The 24,930-nt window shown below is 43.9% G+C and overlaps 1 protein-coding gene across 3 annotated transcripts; it reads left to right on the top strand.

Moving 5' to 3' along the window:
* Positions 1-19: 19 nt before the first annotated feature.
* On the top strand, positions 20-23,089 carry nuak1b (NUAK family, SNF1-like kinase, 1b). 3 transcript variants are annotated; one of them, XM_077596461.1, is made up of 8 exons: positions 20-68; positions 472-553; positions 12,185-12,305; positions 16,485-16,636; positions 18,260-18,325; positions 18,406-18,525; positions 20,831-20,963; positions 21,353-23,089. In XM_077596461.1, exons 3-8 carry the CDS (start codon positions 12,233-12,235, stop codon positions 22,426-22,428), a joined length of 1,620 nt encoding a protein of 539 aa, XP_077452587.1. In that variant the 5' UTR covers positions 20-68; positions 472-553; positions 12,185-12,232; the 3' UTR covers positions 22,429-23,089. The 3 variants fall into 3 exon arrangements, with proteins under 3 accessions (XP_077452587.1, XP_077452588.1, XP_077452586.1); XM_077596462.1 differs by lacking the exon at positions 20-68 and adding an exon at positions 116-131; XM_077596460.1 differs by lacking the exons at positions 20-68; positions 472-553 and adding an exon at positions 1,948-3,103 and having other exon boundaries at positions 21,353-23,088.
* Positions 23,090-24,930: the final 1,841 nt, after the last annotated feature.

The following is a 24,930-nucleotide window of genomic DNA, read 5'->3' as shown; positions in this document are numbered from 1 at the left end:
AATGATGACGTCCAATCCGAATGCCTCGCTGCATCATGTGACTGATTTACAAAATGGCTTCGTCACAGGTACTGTATCAGGATGCGTTGTTTGATAACAATACTACAAACCTTCCTGGTCCTGAATTCAATGTATGTTTTTTTTCCGCAGAGTACTGGTTAGTTGAGAGTTTAACGATAGTTTAATAAGTTCACCGGTCGCGCAAACTACAGTACTGAACATGTATGCTAATTAACGCTAGCAGGTGCTAGCTAAAATTGACAAAATTGGCCTTTGTCTTAAGATGTCTTATCTCATTACATAAAGCATTGTCATCAAACCTCATTTCTGATATCTACCCCACAGATTTGTGAATCATTGGAGTGTCATAAACAATGCCTTAAAAGTTTATTTATTTTTTACCATATATAAAACCCAAAACAATTCAAATCATTTTTTATTCTAAATGTTGTTGTTTTAAATATCTTTTAGCTCACATCTTGCAAGTACAGCCCCAATCAACTTCAGCATTGGGAAAAACAAGTGCAAGTAGTACTACGACCTTCCGGCAAAGGTAAATAGAGAAACTTTAATCATCTTCATTCTCTTTAAATGTCATTTGCCTCCAAAAATAAAAATAAAAGTCCTATTTGTACAAGTGAAATGTTCTCATATCTGTGGGGAAAAAACATTTTCAAAATAACTAAGTATACTCTCAAGATTAAAGCTGTTCGATAGAATTACACAGGTTTTTTTTCAGTTGTTTTTCAATGTAAAAGTTATAATCTTACAAGAAAAAATGAGACCAAGTGTAGGTTTTATCAACGTTTATTGTTTTTGTTTTACAAGAATAAAGTACATACCTGGTTTCAAGATGATATTTATTAGTTTAGATTTAAGTCCTGATTTTTCGTCACGAATGGTTGTAATGTTCACAAAAAGTCGGGCCCTATAGTTCTTAAAAGTTGTTACTTGACCAGAATAAAGCAAAATGGACACAAACAATTGAGTGGTTTCATCAAATCCAGCGCCATCTTTAAAACGCCACCAGGTGGCGACATTGATCTGAAAAAAATCCTCCTTCCTCTCACAATCCCATTTTGATCCACTTTTTATGTTCAGTGGCTCACTTCTAACTTTCCCACATTCTCACCAACGGGCAATTAATTTTAGAGTATTCAATGAACATCATATACAAACCTCAAACCGGGAACCCCACAGTTTAACACTTAAGCTTTAAACCCTGAGGCTAAATCGCTTACCCCTTGAAAACGAGAAATTTCAACGTGTAAATATATGTATATACTATTTTGTTACTGGAAATGAATACTTGATGAATATTTCTTGCAAATCCAGAAAGTGACGGGCTGTCTAGCGTTTGAGTGGTTGGCGCGTCGGCCTCACAGTTTTGGGGTCGAGGGTTCGATCCCAGGTGGGAGTTTGTATGTTCTCCCCGGGCTTGTGTGGGTTTTCTCCGGGTACTCCGGTTTCCTCCGACATCCCAAAAACATGCATGCTAAGCTAATTGTATGCTAAATTGCTCCTAGCTATGAGTCTGAGCATGAACGGTTGTCTTTTGTCTTGTGATTGGCTGATTCGGGGTGTCTCCGAAGTCAGCTGGGATAGGCTCCAGCACCCCACGCGACCCTTGTGCGAATAAGCGGTTTCAGAAAATGAATGAATGAAAGAAATGATTATTGATTGAAGCACTAGAAAAGTTGGACTTTAGCATTCAGGTGTCATGAGGTTCACCTGGATGATGAAATTTCAATATTTTTTAGTCAATGCTCAAATGACATCAAACATCCCTGATTTTTCTTGAGCATGTGCAGTACATTTTTTTGAAGTTTAGGAGACCACTGTTGAGGAAAAAGAGTGAGTAGGGGGGGAAGAAGGCTGGAAGGGGAGTCGTCGGCCACGCCCACTTTGCAGCGGTTTCGGGGATGGGCGCACAAAGGAGGAGGAAGAAGCCGGAGGAGAAGGAGGAGGAGCCCACCGGCTTCGAATCGTTCCTTCGTTCACGTTGAGTCAAAAGAAAAAAAGGCGAGAGAACAGCAGGACGATCGAGAGAGAGAGAGAGAGAGAAAGAAAGAGAGAGAAAGAAAGAAAGAGACGCGCAAAGGAAGGAAGGAAGGAAGGGAGGGAGGGAGCCAGTTAGCTAGCGGCGAAAGCACCATGGCAGTATCGACAGCGTCTCCGCTCCCCATCGCGTCCGAGAAGCGCGCACGTCAACTCGGCTCAAGCCCGGCGCGCAGCCCGCAGACGCGCGGCGACACGCAGCTGAGTCCGGACGAATGAGCAGCGAGCGGGCAAACATGAGGGTCATCTTCATCCAAAACGCCGGTTTCGTCGCAGCTTTCTCGCCTCGTCGATGTGAGTCAGTGATGTTGGCAGCGTTCGGGAGGAACACAGATGATGCGAGCGGAGCCCGAATGACACACGGACAGACCTTACTAGTCGATTGACGAGTAGCCCATCGGATAGCGTTATTATGAGAGGCGCATGATTGACTAGATAGAATCTTAAAGCGGAATGATCAGCTCAAGTAATAGTAGAATACCTTATTATATCACGATATCCTTAAAAAATGAAACTAACCTTATTTTTGTAGATTTTTTTCTATGCTAAGTAGATTTTTTTTATTTTTAAATTTGTATGACAGTAACCACTGTCTTTTTTTTAAGACAATCTGGATTTTTGGATGAATATGACAAGTAGCTTCTGCGTTATTCCTTGTAATTTATTTATTTATGACTATTATTAGACCTATAAGTATTACAGTATATTAATTTCTTATTGCTAGTTAGCGGGTGACTTATAATAATACCACGCGCTTTAGACAAGTGAGATGGAGACCGCGTGCTTGGCGCCCCGAAGGGGTGCGAGCCGCGTAGAGACCCCCGGAGACCCAAATTGCGGGGTTGAGCCCCGTCCTTCGCCGCCACCGGCCCAACGCTCGCCCGAGGAGAGCCCGGCGGGCGGCGATGGCGGCCGCAGGACCCCCGGCGTGAAGAAACATCACCACAAGCACAATCTGAAGCACCGCTACGAGTTGCTGGAGACGCTGGGGAGGGGAACGTACGGAAAAGTCAAGAAGGCCATTGAACGCCACTCGGGCAGAGAGGTAGCGCATCACCCTTACATCACACACAATACACTTGACCCACGTGTGTATCTCTTGTCGTTGGAATGGAAAGTCATTTTCTGAACCGCTTTATCCTCACTGAGGTCGCGGGGGGTGCTGGAGCCTATCCCAGCTGACTGGGACACCCTGAATTGGTGGTCAGCCAATCGCAGGGCACAAGGAGACAAACAACCATTCACGCTCACACTCATAGCTAGGGGCAATTTAGCACACAATTAGCCTAGCATGCTTGTTTTTTTGGAATGTGGGAGGAAACCGGAGTACCCGTAGAAAACCCACGCATGCCCGGGGAGAACTTGCAAACTCCACACAGGTAGACTGACCTGGATTTGAACCCAGGTCTCCCACTGTGAGGCCGACACGCTAACCACTCATCCGCTGGGCTGCCTGGAATGGAAAGTCACTTTGTTGTATTTCACTTTATGTACTTGATCGTTTTTCAAACCAATGTTTACTTTGACGCATTAACGTCAACTCGATTTTATGTGGGCCGGACCATTTTAGATATAATATTTAGATTTTTTTAAAATAAATTAATTAAAAGAACTGGATTAAAATCCCTGAAAATTCAGTTTTTATAGATCTAAAACAATGTTTATTTGAGCTTTTTAAATATATTTTTAGATTTTACAAAATGATTTTTGAACTAAAAACACAGAAAAAAATGATTAAAAAATGACAATTATTGATCTAAAAGGGGGAAAATCAGGAAATTTGATATACATCTATACTCTTCATTTTAATTTGATCCTCAAACAGCAAGTCGGCACTCATGATTTACTTTTTCGGGCCACACAAAATGATGCGGCGGGCCAGATTTGGCCCCCGGGCCGCCACTTTGACACCCGCCTGTGACCTAGCCCAACTCTGTTGTTGTCTTTAGTGCGCATTTCCATTCCCAATCACTGTTGTCTCCCCACACCGACTCCAAAGTACCCTTGGGACCAACTGCACACCCGCCTCAGCCTAGGCAGGGCCCCCTTTACCAGATGCTAAAGCGCAAACCAGACTACAATCCCTCTCTAAACCCCCCCTAGATCCCACCTACCACAACCTTAAAGATGTTTGCATTTGTAGCCCACTTGTTATACAACAGAGAGGATGCAATGCAATCCATTTCTGAGAAATGACTGCCTCTTTGTTTTGTTCCGAGGAAACACAAAGTACCATAAACGGGGGTTCCATTGTTTGTTTACGGAAAACACGTTACCCTCACTTGACGACGGTGTCATCACATTGGAGACGTACGACATCCTCGCGGAACCGTACGTCCGATTATTTCCGTGGGTGGCAAAATTTGACCCCGCATGCCCGACCGACCTGGCAGGACATGAGGAACTTTCCATGAGCTGAGAATACCAAGGGCATGGGGAACTAAATATAGGTCACCAGCGTGTTGTCTCCCCAACTCTAACCGTCACCACCACCAATATTTAGTAGCCCCTGGCCTTCTCCCTACGTGGTTGCGTTTTGTTTTGTTATCGACGTTGCTGCAGTTTCACCGTGACATGTTTTGTTCATTACGTTGCGCAACGTATACTTGTGGTATCGCATGCAGATAGTGGGTGAGCTCATGCTTGGCTAGCAGGGAGCCGGAATATGATTACCGTATTTTCTCGCATATAAGCCGTATTTGTAACAAAAAATGAATCAAGGGTACGGCTTATAAGCGCACAAATTAGACTTGACATGCACGAAACGCCATAACGCAAGACAATGCGGACGATACGGTAATTTATTTCAAAATAGAGAAAAGATAAACAGATAAAACGCTCAAAAAAATTTATTTTGACGTCTATGAATGAAATTCAAGGAAAAATAAACCGTAACTTGCATAAAACGTGAAAAAACTCACTTACTTGTGCCTGCCATGGCTCGCTCAGGTCGGCGCCATCTTACCTAGGGATGACAAACTAGACCGCTACGCAGACACTTCCTGGTTGTACTGCTCACATGACTTCCTTTTTGAATTTGTCTACGTGCAATCCAGTGGACGATCCTTTTGATTGACACAGTAGCTCAGAAATACCACTTCAAAGTAACACATTTGTACTCCCTATTAAAACCATGAATATGGAGGTGAAAATTGCGGCTTATACGAGAGAAATTGTAAAATTCAACAATTTTAAGGCAATTTTAAGGGTGCGGCTTATACGGGGGAAATTGTAAAATTCAATGTTTTTAAGGCAATTTTAAAGGGCGGCTTATACGAGAGAAATTGTAAAAGTCAACCATTTTAAGGCAATTTTTAGGGTACGGCTTATACGAAATAAATTGTAAAATCCGACCATTTTACGGCAATTTTAAGGGTACGGCGTATACGAGAGAAATTATAAAATTCAACGATTTTAAGGCAATTTTAAGGGTAGGGCTTATACGAGAGAAATTGTAAAATTCGACCATTTTAAGGCAATTTTAGGGGAGCGGCTTATACGAGAGAAATTATAAAATTCGACCATTTTAAGGCAATTTTAAGGGTACAGCTTATACGAGAGAAATGATAAAATTCGACCATTTTAGGGCAATTTTAAGGGGGCGGCTTATACGAGAGAAATTGTAAAATTCAACCATTTTAAGGCAATTTTAATGGTGCAGCTAATATGTGAGAAAATACGGTACTCTAATTAAAATATCAGATTGGATTTTCTTCCAACAATAACTGCATGAAACTCAGCAACTGAAGAACATCTCACGTGACAGATAGTACGTCCGATTGAATCGTGCCTGACCTCCGAACCCAACGGTGTGTAGGGTGTTGTGAAACTGTTACGTCACGGAAAGGCCAGTCGACCCTTAAAGAAGGACGACCCGGGAACATTGACAAAAATGCAAGTGATCCTTTGTCTTCTTTAATCTCCAAAGCCATTCGCCGAAGCCGAGTGAAGCGCCATTAATCAGGACGATCACATTGACACACGCCCATGTGTTTATACACGGTCTGGATTTCATTTCACGCTTTTATGGAGTGGTGAGACAGGCGCTCGCGTGTTAATATGGCGACTGCCGTCAACCGCAGGAGTTGAAAAGGTTGCGGTGATAGCGAGAAACCGATGAAAGGAACGGTCACAGCGGGGAACTGGAGTGACAGACCGACAACCTCTGCCAAGGCCGACATCAAATCTTTAGCTCGTTGCTTAGCGCATTTAGCCGCCGCGCCGTCGTCCATATTGTAACGTTAAACATTTCAAGGTCCCGCAAAGTTTAAAAGGTCTGCTCTTAGGGGTTCAAATAAGGTACTTGCAGTATAGTGTTTCACGTGGACTGACTTGCTGGGATGGGAACAAATCCCAGTCTTTGCCACCAATCATTGATTAAATGGGCACCACTGCCTTTTGTTATTAGTCATCTGGTTTAGTCTCCGCCTCCTGCAGTTATCCCGAACATGAAAGACAGTCTTTAAAGCAAGGGTGTCAGACTCGGTTTGGTTCGCGGGCCGCTTTAACGTCAACTTGATTTCATGTGGGCCGGACCATTTTAGATATAATATTTCGATTTTTAAAATTTTATAAACAGATTAAAAGAACTGGATTAAAAGCCCCGAATATTCAGTTTTTATAGATCTAAAACAATGTTTATTTTAGCTTTTTTAATATATTTTTAGATTTTACAAAATGATTTTTTAACTAAAAACACAGAAAAAATCGGTTAAAAATTTACAATTATTGATTTAAAAGGGGGAAAATCAGGAAATTTAATATACATCTACACCACATGTGTCAAAGTGACGGCCCTGGGGCCAAATCTGGCGCGCCGCATCATTTTGTGTGGCCCGGGAAAGTAAATCATAAGTGCCGACCTTCTGTTTTAGGATCAAATTAAAATGAAGATTATAGATGTATATTAAATTTCCTGATTTTTCCCCCTTTTAAATCAATAATTGTAATTTTTTAATCCATTTTTTCTGTTTTTAGTTCAAACATCATTTTGTAAAATCTAAAACTATATAAAAAAAAGCTAAAATAAACATTGTTTTAGATCTATAAAAAACTGAATATTCAGGGCTTTTAATCCAGTTCTTTTAATCCATTTATAAAAAAAATCTAAATATTATATCTAAAATGGTCCGGCCCACATGAAATCGAGTTGACCTTAATGCGATCTGCGAACCAACCCGAGTTTGACAACCTTGATCTATACTCTTCATTTTAATTTGATCCTAAAACAGAAAGTCGGGACTCATGATTTACTTTCCCGGGCCACACAAAATGATGCGGCGGACCAGATTTGGCTCCAGGGCCGTCACTTTGACACATGAGCTTTAAAGAATGCAGCTTCTGAATTGTGTCGGGGGTGCCGATGTTGTGTAAGTGACCATTGTGAAGATTGCAGTGTTGCCAAATCCAACTTGAAGCTAGCTTCATAGCTCTTTAACTTCATGAGCATTGCCCTACTTTTTCCAAAATAATAAATAGACGACAACAGACTCGATAAAATACAAAGGTTCAACTTTTACCCAAATCTGGATCAAAATAGGATGTGTTCTGGATTCACTTTTTCCAGTCTCAGAACAATTGTTAACTGCGCGGGAAACACCAAGCAACAAACCACAGGTTTTTAGCTTTTTGCTAACACCCGACTAACCAGAAAGGTGATCGACCAATGACATGACTGGTGGGTGATAGGGTGAAACCCCTCAAGAACCCCCCCCCCGAAGAAGAAGCTCTCTTCAAAGCATGAAAGCGTTAGCTTGATACGATCTTAAAGCATCACATGACATCATCCCTCAACAATGGAGAGGTACGGAAAGGGAAAACGCTGACATTCCTCGGCCGTTGATGAGGTATTACGATCTCTGCTTGGTTTGGGAATACATTTCTCCACCAGAGTGACGGCCCCGTTCCTCCCCCCCTCGCTACAAACCGTGACTCAAGCCCAACACAATACGTAGCAGACGCCAGAGACTTTTGGAAAACACGGGGATGAGCGAAATGGCGATCCATCCCTCATCTGTTTTAATGGTCTGAGAACGAACAAGAAGATTTCAGTCAAGTGAAGAACTAACTTTCACTTCAAAGATTACAATCACCCCAAAGTTTTTGTCCAAGGAAAAACAATGTAGTACAATAATTTAAATAACTAGGAATCACTCTTGACTCTCAAGTTTCCTTTAAACGACAGATTTGAAAACAACACAGTAAATAAAATTCTTAATACAACTTTTGCATGGCAACGTGCTCGTAACATAACATAAACAAATTTAAATGATCTTGGATTACGATGCAGACACTCAAAAATAAGTTTAATCTAACCTTAAACTAAATTTAATTCTATTTTTTTAAAATTTTTGATACCTTTCTTCTCCCGGGTTGGCACTATTGGCCCCGCCTCCACCCTGACTTTCAGATGCAACCTATTGAGGGTTGTTTGCTTTTGTCATCCCTTCAAAATATTCCCAAAATGATGCACACAAATGTCCTCACAATAGGATAACGCACGACCACTTGCCAACGAGAGGTAGTACGAGTCGTACGGTGTTTGTAAGGTTTTTTGGGGGTTTGTAAGGGGAATCATAATCATTTATAAGGGCAGTTATCGGCAGAGGTTGACAGGTATGCTTTTGCAAACTGGGCGGGGGGTCGGGTTTCCAATACCGGGCAGGAACCATTGCGGACCCCGGCCGGGGGTAGCGCTTGTTGACTGAGTGACAGCAATAAGGTTCCACTTAAGGACAAGAGGAGCCGTGTTAGCCAGCTGGCAAGTGAAGGGTCTGCGGTCCTGTTTAATGATCCACAACGGGGTCAGGGTGGGAGAACATGAGGACAGACAACAGATACCTGGCTCGCTCTCAAGGCCCTTTTGTGGGCCCGTATACGCTCGCTCAACCGCTTAGCATTGTCGTGTCGTCGAACTGGTATCGTTGTGCTTCTAGACGGAGTACTCTTTAAAAAAAACACTTTTTTTTTTTTTGACTGGTCGTTACTGAGGTATTTCCTAAATTAGCCAATTCCTGATTTAATAAAAGCAGGATGACTCACCTTCTGCTATGCCGCATTGTAAATCTAATTAGCTTCCAAGAAAAAACAGAGGAAAGACAAACAACATTTACTCATTGTGAAGATAGTAAACCTGACCCCGCCCCCTTGGGGCTCCGTGTTGTTTTTTTAATAGTATCATTGCTTTGGATTCTATGTAATCAAGGCCTGCCCTGGAAGAGAACCATTCCGGTTTGGGGTTATTTTTGTTATTTTTTATTGATGTACACGGTAATTAGCTTGGCACTGGCTACTGCCTGCGGTTTGGGCCGAGTGGAATACAAAGCCGGGGCTCTTCGCAAGATAGCAGAGGACAAAAGTTTAAACTAACAAGTGAAAAGACTCATCAAAGGAACGCAAGAATGTCCAGGCTGCAATTATAGTCAAGAGTGCAACTATGTATTTGATGGCTTTATTTGGAGTAGCCTCTCATTTAAGGCGGGGCTAGAGGTCGGAGGACTGACACGCACGCAGTACGCATGGTAGCATTGCCAGCTCGGCGTCCATATTGGCGAGATGAGTGGGAATCCATCCTCCGTGCAAATGTTCCGAAAGTAGGCTAAGGCTTCTTTTTTATCGCTTTCCCAAAATGGAACAACTATAAATACCTTCGTATTTTCTCGCATATCGCTAAAATGAATGACTGAATCAAGGGTAAGGCTTATATGCGCATAAATCAGACTTCACATGCCAAAAACTGGGATGAAACATCCTAACGCAAATTTATTTTGACGTCTATGAATAAAATTCAATGACCAAAATAAACCGTATCTTGCATAAAAAATAAGAAAATTCACTTACTGCCATTGCTCACTCAGGCCATCTTACCTAGGGATGACAAACTAGACTGCTACGGACACACTTACTGAATGATTTTTCTTAAAATGTTCCCTTCAAAGTAACACATTTGTATTCCCTATTAAAACCATCAACATGGAGGTGAAAATTGTGAATGAGGGGACGGCTTATACGAGAGAAATGTCAAATTCAACGATTTTAAGGCCATTTTAAGGGTACGGCTTATACATGAAGATGGCTAATATGCGAGAAAATGCGGTATTTGGAAAGAGGCTTCATTTTTAAGTATGTAATTCTTTTTTTATTGTTTGATCTGCTTCGCATATATTTCACCTAGAAATAAATGGTGGGGCGGCCTGATACATTTGTACTCCCTATAAAAACCACAAAGATGGAGGTGAAAATGCTGAAGCAGGGTGTGTCTTATACAAAGGAAATCGTAAAATTCAACAATTGTGAGGCAATTTTCGGGTTGGTCAATAGCCGAGAAAATACGAAAATCGAGGTCATTCATTCGCTAATGTTTTGGGTTTAATCTGGTTGTCATTCATTTCTGATTGTACGACTCTGTTAAAGTGGGGGTAATAAATAAATAGTAAAATAAAAGCCATGAATTATAATACTACTACTATTTAATTAAGACTTACTACCAAATACATAGAACCCCAATTAAAGGCATGCTAAAGTGATTGATTTTCACATTTGTACTCCCTATTGAAACCATGAACATGGAGGTGAAAATTGTGAATCAGGGGGCGGCTTATACGAGAGAAATTGTCAAATTCAACGATTTTAAGGCCATTTTAAGGGTATGGCTTATACGCGGAGGCGGCTAATAAGCGAGAAAATACGGTAAGTGTAGGTAGACACTCACTGGTGAGGAAACAGGGTGATGTGTTTTTTTTTTAACCTTCATGACCTTGTCAAAATAAACGTAGCCTTCTCACTTCATTCTTGTTCTAATACTCAGCTGCTCTCAGGTCGACAGTTATGGAAAGTCCCCTTGTGATTTTTCGTCCCCTCTCATCTCAAAAGGATGACGCCGACTACCTGTTTAAATATAGACGGCGTTGGTGGGAGGGGGGCAGGCACCTGGAGAACAAAAAGCATGTCACCATTATAGGGCAGCGCCATCATTTTGTTCCATATTTGGAGTAAGGCTGAGGAAATTACATGGTGTGGACGACTGAATCATCTTGCATCGGTGTCAGCGTCGTCTGATTGGCTCCGAGAATGCCATGGCGTGACAAAAGGTCTACTCGGAAGGTGGCCTAAAAGGTTTAAAAGATGCTAATGTCTTGAGTTAATCAACCAAGAAGGACAGTAAATAGCAGTTACTTCACACGTTCCAGTGTAAAGTTCGTTGATAAGATATCTGCTTGGTTTTGCTGTGGTGCTACGTATATTTGGATTTGTGGGGGCTATCACAATAGAGCAGGAAAAGTCATGAGTCAACTTTTTTAGACAGAGAGTGCCAGATAAAATGATGTTTTTAAACTGTGATTGGGCAGATTATTAATTTTGGTAGTTACAAAAAATGTCAATAGGTGGAGACAGTAATACCTTGATTATCGCGGTTAACGTAGATCAGATATGGCCGCGATAAATGAAAAAATGCAAAGTAGGGTCACCCCCATTTAAAAAAATATAAAATATATATTTTTTTAAATATATATTTTTATTTTATTTTTTATTTTTACTTCAGTGCTAAGTTCTAATTGCAAGTGGAGGACAGGGGAGTGGCTTCCGCTTGCGAGTTTCAGCGTGGATTTTCACATTTTTATGAATTTACAAAAAATAAAAAAATCCCCATAAAAAATCAGCAATGTCGTGAAGCTGCGATATTCGAGGGATTACTGCATTACATTTTTGGTCATTTAGGGCACAATATCAACATTTGGTATACAAATGTGGTCTACATGACTCAAAAGGCAACATCAACGTATTAATATATGTTTTTATTTTTGATCATTATGCATTGATAAATGAACAAAATGTCTCAAATGATTCAAATTAAACCGAGCGGAGCAAATAAACATAAAAAGCCAAATGAAAAGCATGGCTTTATATCTGACCTCAGTGACCTTTGTCCTTTTCCAATCCTCTATCATCTACCATTGCAAATTTGAGTTAAATAGGCTGTGATGTAACACCCCAAATTTTGTCCCTAGTGCAGACAGTCGTTGGCCTCTGTGTGCTTTAGGCTCCTGCACCCCCACGACCCTGGTGACCTTTTACCTTCACCGTAGCCTATATGAATATGGATATTTTTCTTCTTCTCTCTGCACAGGTGGCAATCAAGTCTATCCGGAAGGAGAAGATCAAGGACGAGCAGGACATGGTTCACATCCGCCGCGAGATCGAGATCATGTCGTCACTCCGTCACCCTCACATCGTCTCCATATACGAAGGTGAGCGTCCGAAAATGGCACACACGTAGGCGAGGGCGCGGAAATACAATCGCACGTGCACTATCGTTATGTTACGAGCCGTAGACGTCGCTTAGAAAGAACAAGTTTTGTGCCCGCACCGCTAAAAGTATAGGAGGTTCGGCGGCGTTGCAAGGGATTGCCTCTCCCACATCTGAGAGGTCTCGTCCCCCCGTCTTGATCTCGGAGCCAGACATCTGTTGACGCTTAAAAGACAACTGCAGCTGGGAAACAGGCTGCACTTGCGAAGGTTGCACGTGTGCCTTGTGGAACTGTGTGTTAGTGTAAGCGTGTAAGTGCGTAAGTATGTGTGTGTGTGTGGATGTTTGCCGATATGCAAGCTTGTGTATGAGTTGGATTGACCCCATTATCTTGGACTGTGCTCTGTTTGACGGCTGTCCATTAGCAATGCTGAGAGAGAGAGAGAAAGAGGGAGAGCTTGAGAGTGAGAGAGAAAAAGAGACGGAGAGAGAGAGAGAGAGAAAGACAGAGAGAGAAAAAGTGAGAGAGAAAAAGGGAGAGGGAGAGAGAGAGAAAGACAGAGAGAAAAATGGAGAGGGAGAAAGAAAGCGAGAGAGAGAGAGAGAGGTAGAGAGAAGGAAAAAGAGAGAGAAAGAGAGACGGAGAGAAAAAAGTGAGAAAAAAAGAGAGGGAGAAAGAGAGAGAGCGAGACAGAGAGAGAAAGAGTGTGAGAGAGAGAGAAAGAGAGAGAAAGAGAGAGAGAGTGTGAGAGAGAGAGAAAGAGAGAGAGAGTGAGAGTGAGAAAGAGAGAGACAGAGAGTGAGAGCGAGAGAGAGAGAGACAGATAGAGAAAGAGAGAGACATAGAGAAAGAAAGAGAGAGAGAAAGAGAAAAAGAGAGAGCGTGAGAGAGAAAAAAAGAGAGGCAAAAAGAGAAAGAGAGAGCGTGAGAGAGAGAAAATAAGAGAGACATAGAGAATGTAAGAGAGAGAGAGTGTGAGAGAGAGAAAATAAGAGAGAGAATGTAAGAGAAAGAGTAACAGAGAGAGAGACAGAGAGAGACAGATAGAGAAAGAAAGAGGGAGAAAGAGAGAGAGCGAGAGTGAATAAGAGAGAGAATAAGAGAGTGTGAGAGAGAGAAAATAAGAGAGAGAGAGAGAGAGAGAGGTTGGGGGTACCTTAAGAAAGACCTTAAGTGTTCCCCAAGCGAAGTCATGTCAGCAGCAGCAGCAGCAGCAGCAGCAGCAGCAGCAGCCATGTAGCCCAGGAAGCCAAGAAGTCTTTTGATATGAAGACCTTGAAGACAGGTCATGCTCATTCCACCAGTATCTGTAAAACCACATTTCTCATTGCCCACTTATAAAAAAAAAGGCACATACATTGGTATTTTAACAAAGTGCTGCTAAAGCATAGCGTGGCCGTTTCTGGGGCCAATTCTCAAGCACATTACGACACTTTGGTTCCAGCACGCAGTGGAAAAGGAAAGAAAGCTTTTACACGCAAACGCTGACATTTGAAATTGAAAGCACTTTTTCAGGGTCTGCAAAAGCACAGTCAAGTCTCAATCACATTTGCATGTGAACCAAAAAAAGCCACGAGTCGTATAACATATTGTATGTAACGCGTGTCTAAAAATACACCACAATGCCTGGCAACCACTTTTGTGCCAGGTTCCAAACTGGTCCGACTTCTGTCCTTTTGTCACGTTTCAAAGTCCTCGGGTTGTTATCTGTTGAGCTCGTACAAAAAAAAATAACATCGGCAGTGTTTATCATGGGAGCGTGACAGCTGGGTACAGTTTATATGTGCACAAATTTGATTGACATTCACGAAACCGCAAGGCGACAAAGAGCAAACGCCATAACGCAAGACAATGCGGCCGATACGGTCATTTGGTTCAAAATAGAGAAAAGATAAACAGATAAAATGCTAAGCTAAATTTATTTTGACGTTTAGGAATGAAATTCAAGAAAAAAAAGCAACTAAAACATTAGTCGCCTAATTTTGGTTGCGTTAAAAAGCTAGCGCCTTAAGGGTTAAGCAGTTAAAAAGTATCAAATATGTGACAAAAAAACAATTAATTTATTGTTCTGTCTGATATATAAAGCCAAATACTCCCTAATTTAAGAAAAGCATGAGCATGAAGTATCAAGAATAGACTCTGTTTAGAGTTTAGTTTTTTTTCTTCATATGTTTTCAGTTCCAGTTTTAATACCACATGTCACCACTAGTTAAGGCGGGGTGTTTATTTGTTTGGCACATTTTACGGTGTCTGGCTTCTCTTTGCACTTCAACAATAGTTCTTATTCACTTGTCAGGGCGGGATCAACAAAGCCTTCTTGATTGACAGTTTAGTATTATTTCATTCATCTTCTGAATCGCTTATCCTCACCAGGGTCGCGGAGGGGTGCTGGAGCCTATCCCTGCTAACTATGGGCACCACCTGAATCGGTGGCCAGCCAATCGCAGGACACGAGGAGACAAAGGACAAACAGTCATAGCTAGTGTTTGACAATTTAGCGTACAGTTAGCCTAGCATGCATGTTTTTTAGGATGTGGGAGGAAACCGGAGTACCTGGAGAAAACCCACCCAAGCCCGGGGAGAACATGCAAACTCCACACAGTGAGGGGCGACCTGGAATTGAACCCTCGTCCCCAAAACTGGGCCGCCCTATACTTGTCAAACGCTTTGTTAAGGACAACCAATCACGGCTCGGGGGAATTTAGAGCGTTGAGCTAGGTAGCCTAGCATGCCTGTTTTTGGAATGTGTGATGAAACCGGAGTACCCGGAGAAAACCCACACGAGCTTGGGGAGAACATGCGAACTCCACACAGCGAGGACTCACCTGGGATCGAACGCTAACCACTCGGCCGCCGGGCCGGTCGACAGTTTAATATGATTTCGAAATCCCGAGTTAGGTAAGGCAGCTAAATAGTCCAGCAACAGGGGTCAAAGGTTAACTGGAATGTGGCCATGGAGCAGCAGGTCAGGTCATGTTGCATGTGAGGCTCCGTCTGCCAATCAGAAGCTCCGCTCGGAAAGAGTAGAAACATCTAGTCTGGGACTTCCTCATCGTCCAGACAGTCACAATCGGGCGGCATTACCCTCATTTTTGCAGAGGATTATATCTTTTAAACGGGCTAGGGCTATGAAGGTGCGGGGAAGCCGAGCCCTTCACCCCCATTGACCTCGTTGTGTGCGGAAAACCAAACTGCGAACTACTACGGAGCAACGTGAGTCACCGTGTCGCGTTGGTCTTTGACTTTAACAAGTCACCAAATGACAGGCCAGCGAAAGCATGACGCGGCTTCGTATTGTTTGATGTGTGCCACAGAAACAATGTGTTTGGATTTCCACCAAAGTGGAATTAAAGGCTGGCTCACAATTCAATGTGTGGACTCGATGGGGGAGCCGCTCATCTCTGACTCACGTATTCGAATAGTCCTTCGTGAACGCTATCGGACCGACGGCCGCCAGGGAATGTGGGAGTGAGTTGACAAATGTGGTGACGCCATGTCGATGCGGGACGTGTCGAGGGCATCAGTCGACGCGGCGGCAGAGCGTCCGTCTGGGAAATCATTCGGCGGCTACGTTTTCGCCGTCCCCGGGGAACAATCTTGATTGAGTTAGCGGTCCCTCCCTGCTCTGTTCTGGCCAAATGCACGCGGTGGGCTTTAGGGGGCTCAACGGGGAGAAGTCTGCTCTTCCCATTTCACAGGGAAATGAGTGTCTTTGGTGTGTCTTTGGCGTGTCTTTGGCATGTCTTTGGCGCGTCTTTGACGTGTCTTTGACGTGTCTTTGACGTGTCTTTGACGGGTCTTTGACGCGTCTTTGACGCATCTTTGATGTGTCTTTGACGTGTCTTCGGTGTCTTTGATGTGTCTTTGACGTGTCTTCGGCGTGTCTTTGACATGTCTTTGACGTTTCTTTGGCGTGTCTTTGACGTTCCTTTGACGTGCCTTTGACCTGTCTTTGACGTGCCTTTGACGTGTCTTTGACATATTTGACGTGTCTTTGACCTGTCTTTGACGTGTCTTTGACGTGTCTTTGGCGTGTCTTTGGCGTGTCGTTGGCGTGTCTTTGGCGTGTCTTTGGCATGCCTTTGACGTGCCTTTGACGTGTCTTCGACGTGTTCGATGCGTCGTCCTCTGTTCTCAATGATGCCCCGTGACCCGATGTTTTCCCAACTCGCCCCCCAGTGTTCGAGAACAAAGACAAAATCGTGATCGTCATGGAATACGCCAGCAAGGGCGAACTCTACGACTACATCAGCGAGCGGCGGCGCCTCAGCGAGCGAGAGACGCGACACTTCTTTCGCCAGATCGTCTCCGCTGTGCACCATTGCCACAAGGTAAGGCACCCAAACATTCTCATTTTGCTCGCTCTCCGCCTGGGGCGTTGCTAACATTGGCCACGCACGTCCACGTTGGGCTGTGATTTAGACGCTTCGTCTGAGAGCCTTTACATGCTTTGCTTTTCTTGGCACATTTCCGCCAGAGAGTCATCTGTTTCTGAGCGAAGATGGAACGCAGGCCGCTTTTATTTTGGCTTATACGCTCTCATTAAAGCGCAACAGAAACACCCCCGCGTTAGCCCTGTCCTCGTCCGACACCCTCCCGCCCAAAGCCGGCCTATCTACCTCGAGAATTTGGCTCCAGCCATGGCCATGTCAAACGCTTTCTCGCGTATACGCCGTATTTGGCGCTAAAAAATGATGGCTAAATCCAGGATACGGCTTATATGCGCACAAATTAGACTTGACATGCACGAAAGTGCAAGGTGACAAAGACCAAACGCCATAACGCAAGACAATGTGGCCGATACGGTCATTTATTTCAAAATAGAGAAAAGATAAACAGATAAAACGCGTAACAAAATTTATTTTGATGTCTATGAATGAAATTCAAGACAAAAAAGGCTATATCTTGTTCTCCCTATTAAACCATGAATATGGAGGTGAAAACTGTGAATCGGGGGCATCTTACACGAAAGAAATTGTAAAATTCAACGATTTTAAGGCAATTTTAAGGGTAAGGCTTATACGCGAAGGCGGCTTATACGCGATAAAATACGGTAATTCCCCTTAGATTTGCGGGGCTCCGTCGGATGGGCTTCCCTCTTGCCTCGGCTAGAGATGAGGATGATTTCACGATGATGTCACGGCCCCCAGATAGGCGATTCCCTCACAAAGAATGAGCGCCGACCTTCAGCGGCTAATCTCAGAGTGGGCGGGGTCCATCATGACTCACCAAACGTTTCATTCGAGGATCGCCCCATTGGCCAGTATCGTGCGGGACGGGGCCCTCTGGGAAAAGGACTTCAACCACCGCCTGCTCTCAACCTAGTTTTGTTTAATCTCGCTATATTGTGAAAATATTATTTACAGAAGACAGGCTGGGAATTACAGGCCGGCGGAATGATGACAAAACCGCAGCAGATGTCGGTGTAGGTTTGACTTTAGGCTAAACTATCACTTATGGAACCAGAAGAATAACCGAGAAATTGCATGGGAACGATGAAACACGATGATCTGGAATTCCCAAAAAATAAGACATGGCTTGTCGCTACTTTGATTTATGAGTGGCCAAAATTTTCCAGGTCATGAGCCGTTTCCTTTTTTCTTGCAGGCTAAAATTTGAAAGTACAGGCTAGCAAATATCGTTAAATCTGAACCACGTGAGCAGCATAAAATGACAAATTAATGCTAATTTTATCCGATGCAAAGTGATTTATTTCACTATTCCGGATTTAGATACTCTTACACTGGCCAAAGATTTCTATGTTCAGAACAGCGTGGTTTTCCCAGCATGCAACGGTACAATTTTGAAGTTTAAAATGCAAAGGAACCTTGAAATAAGTTGATGTTCGGGTGTCGTTGCTTCGTCACTTATTTTTTGTTCTGTGAGTTTTTTTGCAGAAAACTATCAATAGATGTCAAATAGGGCCAACCCATTTCTGTCTTTTTTTTTTTCAGAACGGAGTGGTTCACAGGGATCTGAAACTGGAAAACGTGCTACTGGATGAAAACTGTAATATAAAGGTAAGTCAAGAAAATTCTCCACTTTACAAGCGACGGATTAGCGCCGACGTTTTCTCATTGTGTCTCGCTCATTCGCGCAGATTGCTGACTTTGGCCTGTCCAACCTCTACCACAAAGACAAGCTGCTTCAAACTTTTTGCGGCAGTCCGCTTTACGCTTCGCCAGAGATCGTCAACGGGAGGCCGTACCGCGGGCCCGAGGTGAGCGCCGTTTCTCCAAAATGTCTTTGGAAAACCAAAAATGTCAGATATTTAAAAAAAAAAACACAAACGCCTGAACTGGGTCAATACTGTTAAATATACAGATGCCACCTTAGTTTACAAAATCGTCCTACTCAAAGCTCCTCCCCCAATGCAAGATTTTGTACCAAAAAATTCCAATACATCAACAAAAGCTGGCTCTAGAGGTGACTGTGTAGTTCCCTTCAATCAACCTAAAATTGGACTAATTGAATTTCATTTTATTTAGCGTGTTTTTTAAAAATCTGTCGTTTAAAGACAATTTGAGAGTCAGGAGTGATTTCTAGCTATTTAAATTATTGGACTACATTGATTGTTTTTCCTTGGACGAAAACATTCTCTAATTTGTCGGTCTTTTTGAGAAATACTTACAGACAGTCTTAGATATGTTTAAGTGTCGTTGGGATTTTTCAAGCCACATCTTAATTTAATTTCGGTTTACGGCTTCCCCGATCGGACTTGTTTCTGTGTCACTGTCATCTAAAATATTGAGAAATCAAAGAAACTAGGACTAAATACAATAGGACGGCTCCTCCCGCCACAAGTATTTTGCGCAAGCACAGTATGTACCAAAGGACTCGCCTTCCATAAAACAAAAGACCGGAGTCAGCTTTTCCTTTCAAGTCATTCAAACCCAAGCGTCCCACTTAAGTGTAATTGACTATAATTTCTTTGCGAGTGCTCAAAAAACCACGGCTGTCCAATCTCAATCGAAAATTACACGTCCACGCTTGAGCTGAGCCGGCCGCAAATTGCTGCAAACGCAATGCCGAAAATAGCGAACAACAATGGAGCCGCACGCTCATTCGCCCTCGCCAACCGACCCAGCGGAGAGAGAAAGCGTTCTCGGTCCAAGTCCGGAACCTCGGAGGAAGTTTCCTTACTGGGCTTATCTAATTTCCTCTTTCTAGACCTCGTGCCAGCCCGACTTTGGGAGAAGAACATTCCTCTAGTCTCCCTGCCTCCAGCTCGATACTGTCCAGATGCAGTATAGTGGTACCTCGACATACGAGCAATTTGAGATACGAGTAAAATTTCGGGCAGATATTTATCTTGAGATACGAGACTAATTTTGATACACGAGCATGCAGCGGACGCGAGAGGCTCCTCATAAGAACATCATGGCCGCTGTCATTCTGTTTGCAACTCCCTCGTGTAATGTCTCTACGAGCACTGGGCGGAGCCTTGCATTTTCTTCAGTCACCCCCCTCTAATTTTAGCACTATTAAACACATTTTAGCACTATTAAACCACTAGTTATTTGTTACTTTGTAAATAGATGGCAAATTAGAAGAAATAAAAAAAAAAATCCAATCCAATATCCTGTTTTGGGTGTTGGAACAAATTAATTTGTTTTTAGTTCATTTCTATGGGAAACGTTCCTTTGAGTTACGAGTAAATCGACATACGAGCTCAGTCCCGGAACGCATTAGGCTCGTATCTCGAGGTACCACTGTACTTGAGCCCAAACAAATGCCAATCGGGGAACGGCAGCCAATCAGCAATGGCGTCACCGCCCGGTCCCATCGATCCGTTCCCACGCTCCCACGTCATTCCCCGCAACCTCGTCACCCCCCCTCCCCCGGACCCCAAGTCTTACATAACCGCGTAGCCGGTCGGAAAAGCCACATGGCATTATGTCGGCGGTCACAAAGTACTTGTTTCCGCATGGCGGAGCAAGCGAGGGGAGCGGAAAGGATTTATCTGCATGGAAACGATTCATTTCCCAGCAGCGCGCCGGAGCTCGTCAAAAGACTTTAGCCAAAGACGTGCCGGTGAAGCATCGCAGCGCCGTCAAATTTCTCCCAGCCGGCGAAGGAGTGCGGCGGAAAAGCCATTCCGCCACTTATTAACGTCAAGCTAATCTCTGGGACGTAAATCAGGGCTCCGTTGTGATGCGAGGCAGAGCCCAGTTCTTTCCACAACATTTATTTTTATGCCATGACTCATTAATCACCTGAAGACCGCTAAGTCACAGTTGCATAACATAACATTCCATAGACTAGCCAAATTCATAGGTACAGTGTTTATTTTTTTCCTGGATTAACTATTAATAATTTGGCGTTGATTACCTGTGTTTTTTTGGAAGGGTTTAGTCCCTGTCCTTATAAATAGCGAGGTGTACTATCTATGTTTTTTACTGGATAAATTTTTCGGCCGTTATGGCGGCCTGGTGATCTGGAATTGGCTCCAACACCCCCTAACCTTGAGCCTTGTGAGGAGAAGCGGTTGAGAAAATGAAGGCACTTTTCTGCTGTTTCTTCAGGTGGACTGCTGGGCGCTGGGGGTGCTGCTGTACACGCTGGTCTACGGAACCATGCCGTTCGATGGAGGCGACCACAAGAACCTCATTCGCCAGATTAGCAACGGCGAATACAAAGAGCCGACGCAATCCTCAGGTACGGAAGATTGCCTCGCAAACATGGGAATTGATCCAAAACTCACTCGAAATACTTTGCTAACAAATAACCTAGCTAGCACTACCTCTACCTTAGGTCTGGATGCAACACTATTATATACTCCAGTGCACCTGTGTCAAAGTGGCGGCCCGGGGGCCAAATCTGGCCCGCCGCATCATTTTGTGTGGCCCGGGAAAGTAAATCATGAGTGCCAACTTTCTGTTTTAGGATCAAATTAAAATGAAGAGTATAGATGTATATCAAATTTCCTGATTTTCTCCCTTTTAGATCAATAATTGTCATTTTTTAATCACGGCTTATACGCGGAGGCGGCTTATATGCGAGAAAATACGGTAAATGTTCATGTTGAATTTTTTTTTTTGGTCTAGATGCTCGGGGATTAATCCGCTGGATGCTCATGGTCAACCCCGAGCGCCGAGCCACGGCGGAGGACATCGCCAATCACTGGTGGGTGAACTGGGGCTGGAAGAACAGCGTGTGCGACTGCGACCCCCAGCGGGACCGCGGCGGCTCGCCCATGCTGGCCCGCTTCATCGACTGGCAGAACCGCACTGAGCCACGTGGTCCTGTCACCGCGCCCCACCTGATCCGCCAGAGGCCCAAAAAGTCCAAAAAGGAAAACATGGAGGAGAGCGTCCAGGCCCACGGGGGCGGCGAAGACAAACCCGGACTGAAGAGACCCAAAGGCATCCTGAAGACCAGGGCGGCGGGGGATCGCCCGTCGGCCGGCGCCGAGGAGGTCCACGTGTCCGGCCCCGATCGGGCGGAAGGCGGAGTCGGCGGCGGCGAGGAGGTCTCCAGTCCGGATCGAGAGGAAGAAGAGACCCCTTTTGGGGGAGGTTCGCCGGCCAAGATGGTGCCCACCCTGCCCAAAAAAGGCATTCTAAAGAACAAGCAACAGCGGGAATCAGGGTACTACTCCTCCCCCGAGCGTAGCGAGTCTTCCGAGCTCCTGGGCGGAGTCGGCATGACCCTCGTGGCCACCTCGCCGCCCAAGAGGGTCATGGGAAGGAAGGGGATCTTGAAACGCAACGGCAAGTACTCCACCTACAGCGGGCCCCCCTCGGCGGCGGCGCTGGCGGCCGGCGGGGCGCTGGGTGAGCCCGTCCACCCGTCCACCGACTCGGGACTGTCGCGCAGTCAGAGCCGGCCGTCCAGCATCGTCGGGGAAGACGGCTCCGCCAAGGCCGCCGAGTGGCACCCCTCCACGCCGCACTCGCGGCCCAAAATCCGGGCGTGCCTGTCGGCCGAGAACCTGCTGCACCTGGCCAACCTGGCGGGCTTTCAGCCGGCGCCCCCCGCGCTCCAGGGTCCTAAATTCGGCCGCTGCCCCAGAAGCAAGGGCTCCCCGCAGGACAATGGCAGCTTCTCGTTGCTGGGGGATCTGGAGGACGTGACTCGGGTGTACCAGCAAGCCCTGGACATCAGCAGCAACCTCGCCTAAAAGAAGCGTCACTTTGCCTGTTTGTGTGTGTGTGTGTGGTTATGTTTACGTTTACAAGGCATTAACGACCAGTGTGTTACTGCGATACATCTTTTGTGAGGTTTTTCCAAAACGGGGCAGAAATCCTCATGGAATTGTCAGGCAAACGCACACACAAAAGTGCACTAGAAAAGTATAGTATTGCTGTCACGCTAAAATACAAAGCCAAGTGTGATGTAATGTCATGTAAACTTACATCATCAACTTTTACAATATACGTCAGTTATTTCAATTAGTTCATAATAGAGAACTAGAGTGGCTGAAGTCGTTTTTTATTATTCTATAGGGCAAGGTGTCATGTAGTAGTGGTGGGCTAAGTCCAAACTGTTTTTCCCTTTTTTCAAAAATTAAGAAAAGACGATAAAGCACATATATCAAGAAATTTCCCGAATACTGGATAAAATAAAATTCTAATCTCATCTAATCTAATAATCTCAACAATGCAGAAGCACAGGCATTCTAACTAAAAATGCTAAGTGCATTAGCATTCCAGCTAAAAATGCTAAGTGCATTAACACATTTAACATTCCAGCTAAAATTGTTAAGTGCATTAATGCACTTAGCATTCTAGCTAAAAATGCTAAGTGCATTAATGCACTTAGCATTCCAGCTAAAATGCTAAGTGCATGCACTTAGCATTCCAGCTAAAAATGCTAAGTGCATTAATGCACTTAGCAATCTAGCTAAAAATGCTAAATACATGCACTTAGCATTCTAGCTAAAATGCTAAGTGCATCCACTTAGCATTCTAGCTAAAAATGCTAAATACATGCACTTAGCATTCTAGCTAAAATGCTAAGTGCATCCACTTAGCATTCTAGCTAAAAATGCTAAGTGCATTAACACACTACCCCAAAGTGAAATCTCCCTAGAAAGCTCATTTCCATTTGACTTGAACGACCAAAATGGAGACTATCAGTGTAAGGCTACCTCCAAAAGGTTGCAGACTCCCAAAAACCTGTTTTTTCTCATCCTTCGGTCCAAGTTTACACATCTCAAAATCCTTTTGAGAGTCTTGTCTACACGCCAATGCGACGCTTCAACAAAAGTAAATAATACCGACGCTTTGTCTCCTTTTGTTTTCGTGACAGCAATACAGTGTACACACACACACACACACACATACACACACTCGAGTACACTTCTCAGGCCAGTGGAAAATACTGTACGTCAGGGCTTTGATGAACACAACCACGCACACGCAACGCCACCCAAGTGTGCTTCTCTCCTGCCGTGTCCACTTTTCAACCTCGCTGCGTTTCCACGGCAACACTCGATGGGAAGCGCCGGTCCTCCCCCCCAACCCTACCAAAAAAAAAAAATTGGGTCGATGGTTTACAAAAGCACCTTAAAAAAAGCACACAGGCTTCTGTGATCTTGACTTCCTTTTTTTTATGATCTCTTTTTAGTATAGCCAGGATTTTTTTAAAAAACAAAACAAAAGAAAAATGAATCAAACCAGGGTCTTATTCCAAAACTTGCTGATTTATTTATTAATATTTGCATCGCTTTTTGTTGTTGTTGTTGTTGTGTAAAACTTGACGGGCGTTTCCTGTTACTGGAGTCCAAACTCGTTTCTGTGCGGAATTTAAAAGGGGAATTATTATTATTATTAATATTCAAAGCAACACTATATAGTCGTCTGTGTTCCGGGTTGGAATAATTCTGAAAGGGATATTAAATTCTATGCATTAGATCGATAAAAATGCTCCATCCATATTAAGCCCCGCCCCTTTTCCGCATGGCAGTTGACAGGGAATATGGAGGAAATGATTGTATTTCAAATGCATCATAATTTCCTGCAAAACAAGCCAAATTGTGTTTATTTTATAGTTGTTTTCTTTTGGAATGTTGGTGAGGCTGCCCCTACAGGACTGGAGGGGAACTACATGTTATCAGCCTTGTGTCTTTTTGTTTTAACTTCAGGATTCATATGTGAGATGGGGTGTTTTTTTTCCCAAAGTTGGTTCATTGTTTGACCCAAAGTGCCGCCATTACGGCTCAAGCAGCGATGCGCAACCAAAGGTGGCGTTTCAACTGTTCTGCCATGCCATTTTGAAACAAAACCTAAGTGGGAAATCGATGATTTTTAATTTTTATTGTCATCTTAATGCTGAGATGTAGAATGGGCTAGCGTCATATTTGGCTTCCTTGTCTCGAGAGTTATTCAAACGTTTACTGCCGAAGTTCAGACATTGGTCAAATTGATTCATATTCATTTTCTCAACCGCTTATCCTCTCAAGGGTCGTGTGGGGTGCTGGAGCAGCTAACTATGACCAACTAGGTGACATCCTGAATTGGTGGGCAGCCAATCGCAGGGCACGAGGAGACCGGTGGCAACCAATCATAGCTAGAGTTAGGCAATTTAGCATACAATTAGCTTAGCATGCATGTTTTTTGGGAATGTGGGAGGAAACCAGAGTAACCGGAGAAAACCCACACAAGCACAGGGAGAAAGTACA

This window comes from Stigmatopora argus, chromosome 3, assembly GCF_051989625.1.
Source record: "Stigmatopora argus isolate UIUO_Sarg chromosome 3, RoL_Sarg_1.0, whole genome shotgun sequence".
Taxonomy (NCBI): Eukaryota; Metazoa; Chordata; class Actinopteri; order Syngnathiformes; family Syngnathidae; genus Stigmatopora; species Stigmatopora argus.
This window is presented reverse-complemented; position numbering and strand designations above follow the sequence as displayed.

Excerpts from the sequence above, each read along its gene's own strand:
- nuak1b (XM_077596460.1), top strand. The coding sequence starts at position 2,828 with ATGGAGACCGCGTGCTTGGCGCCCCGAAGGGGTGCGAGCCGCGTAGAG. Across the intron at positions 3,104-12,184 it reads AACGCCACTCGGGCAGAGAG|GTGGCAATCAAGTCTATCCG; the intron begins GTAGCGCATCAC and ends CTCTCTGCACAG. Across the intron at positions 18,326-18,405 it reads ATGAAAACTGTAATATAAAG|ATTGCTGACTTTGGCCTGTC; the intron begins GTAAGTCAAGAA and ends TCATTCGCGCAG.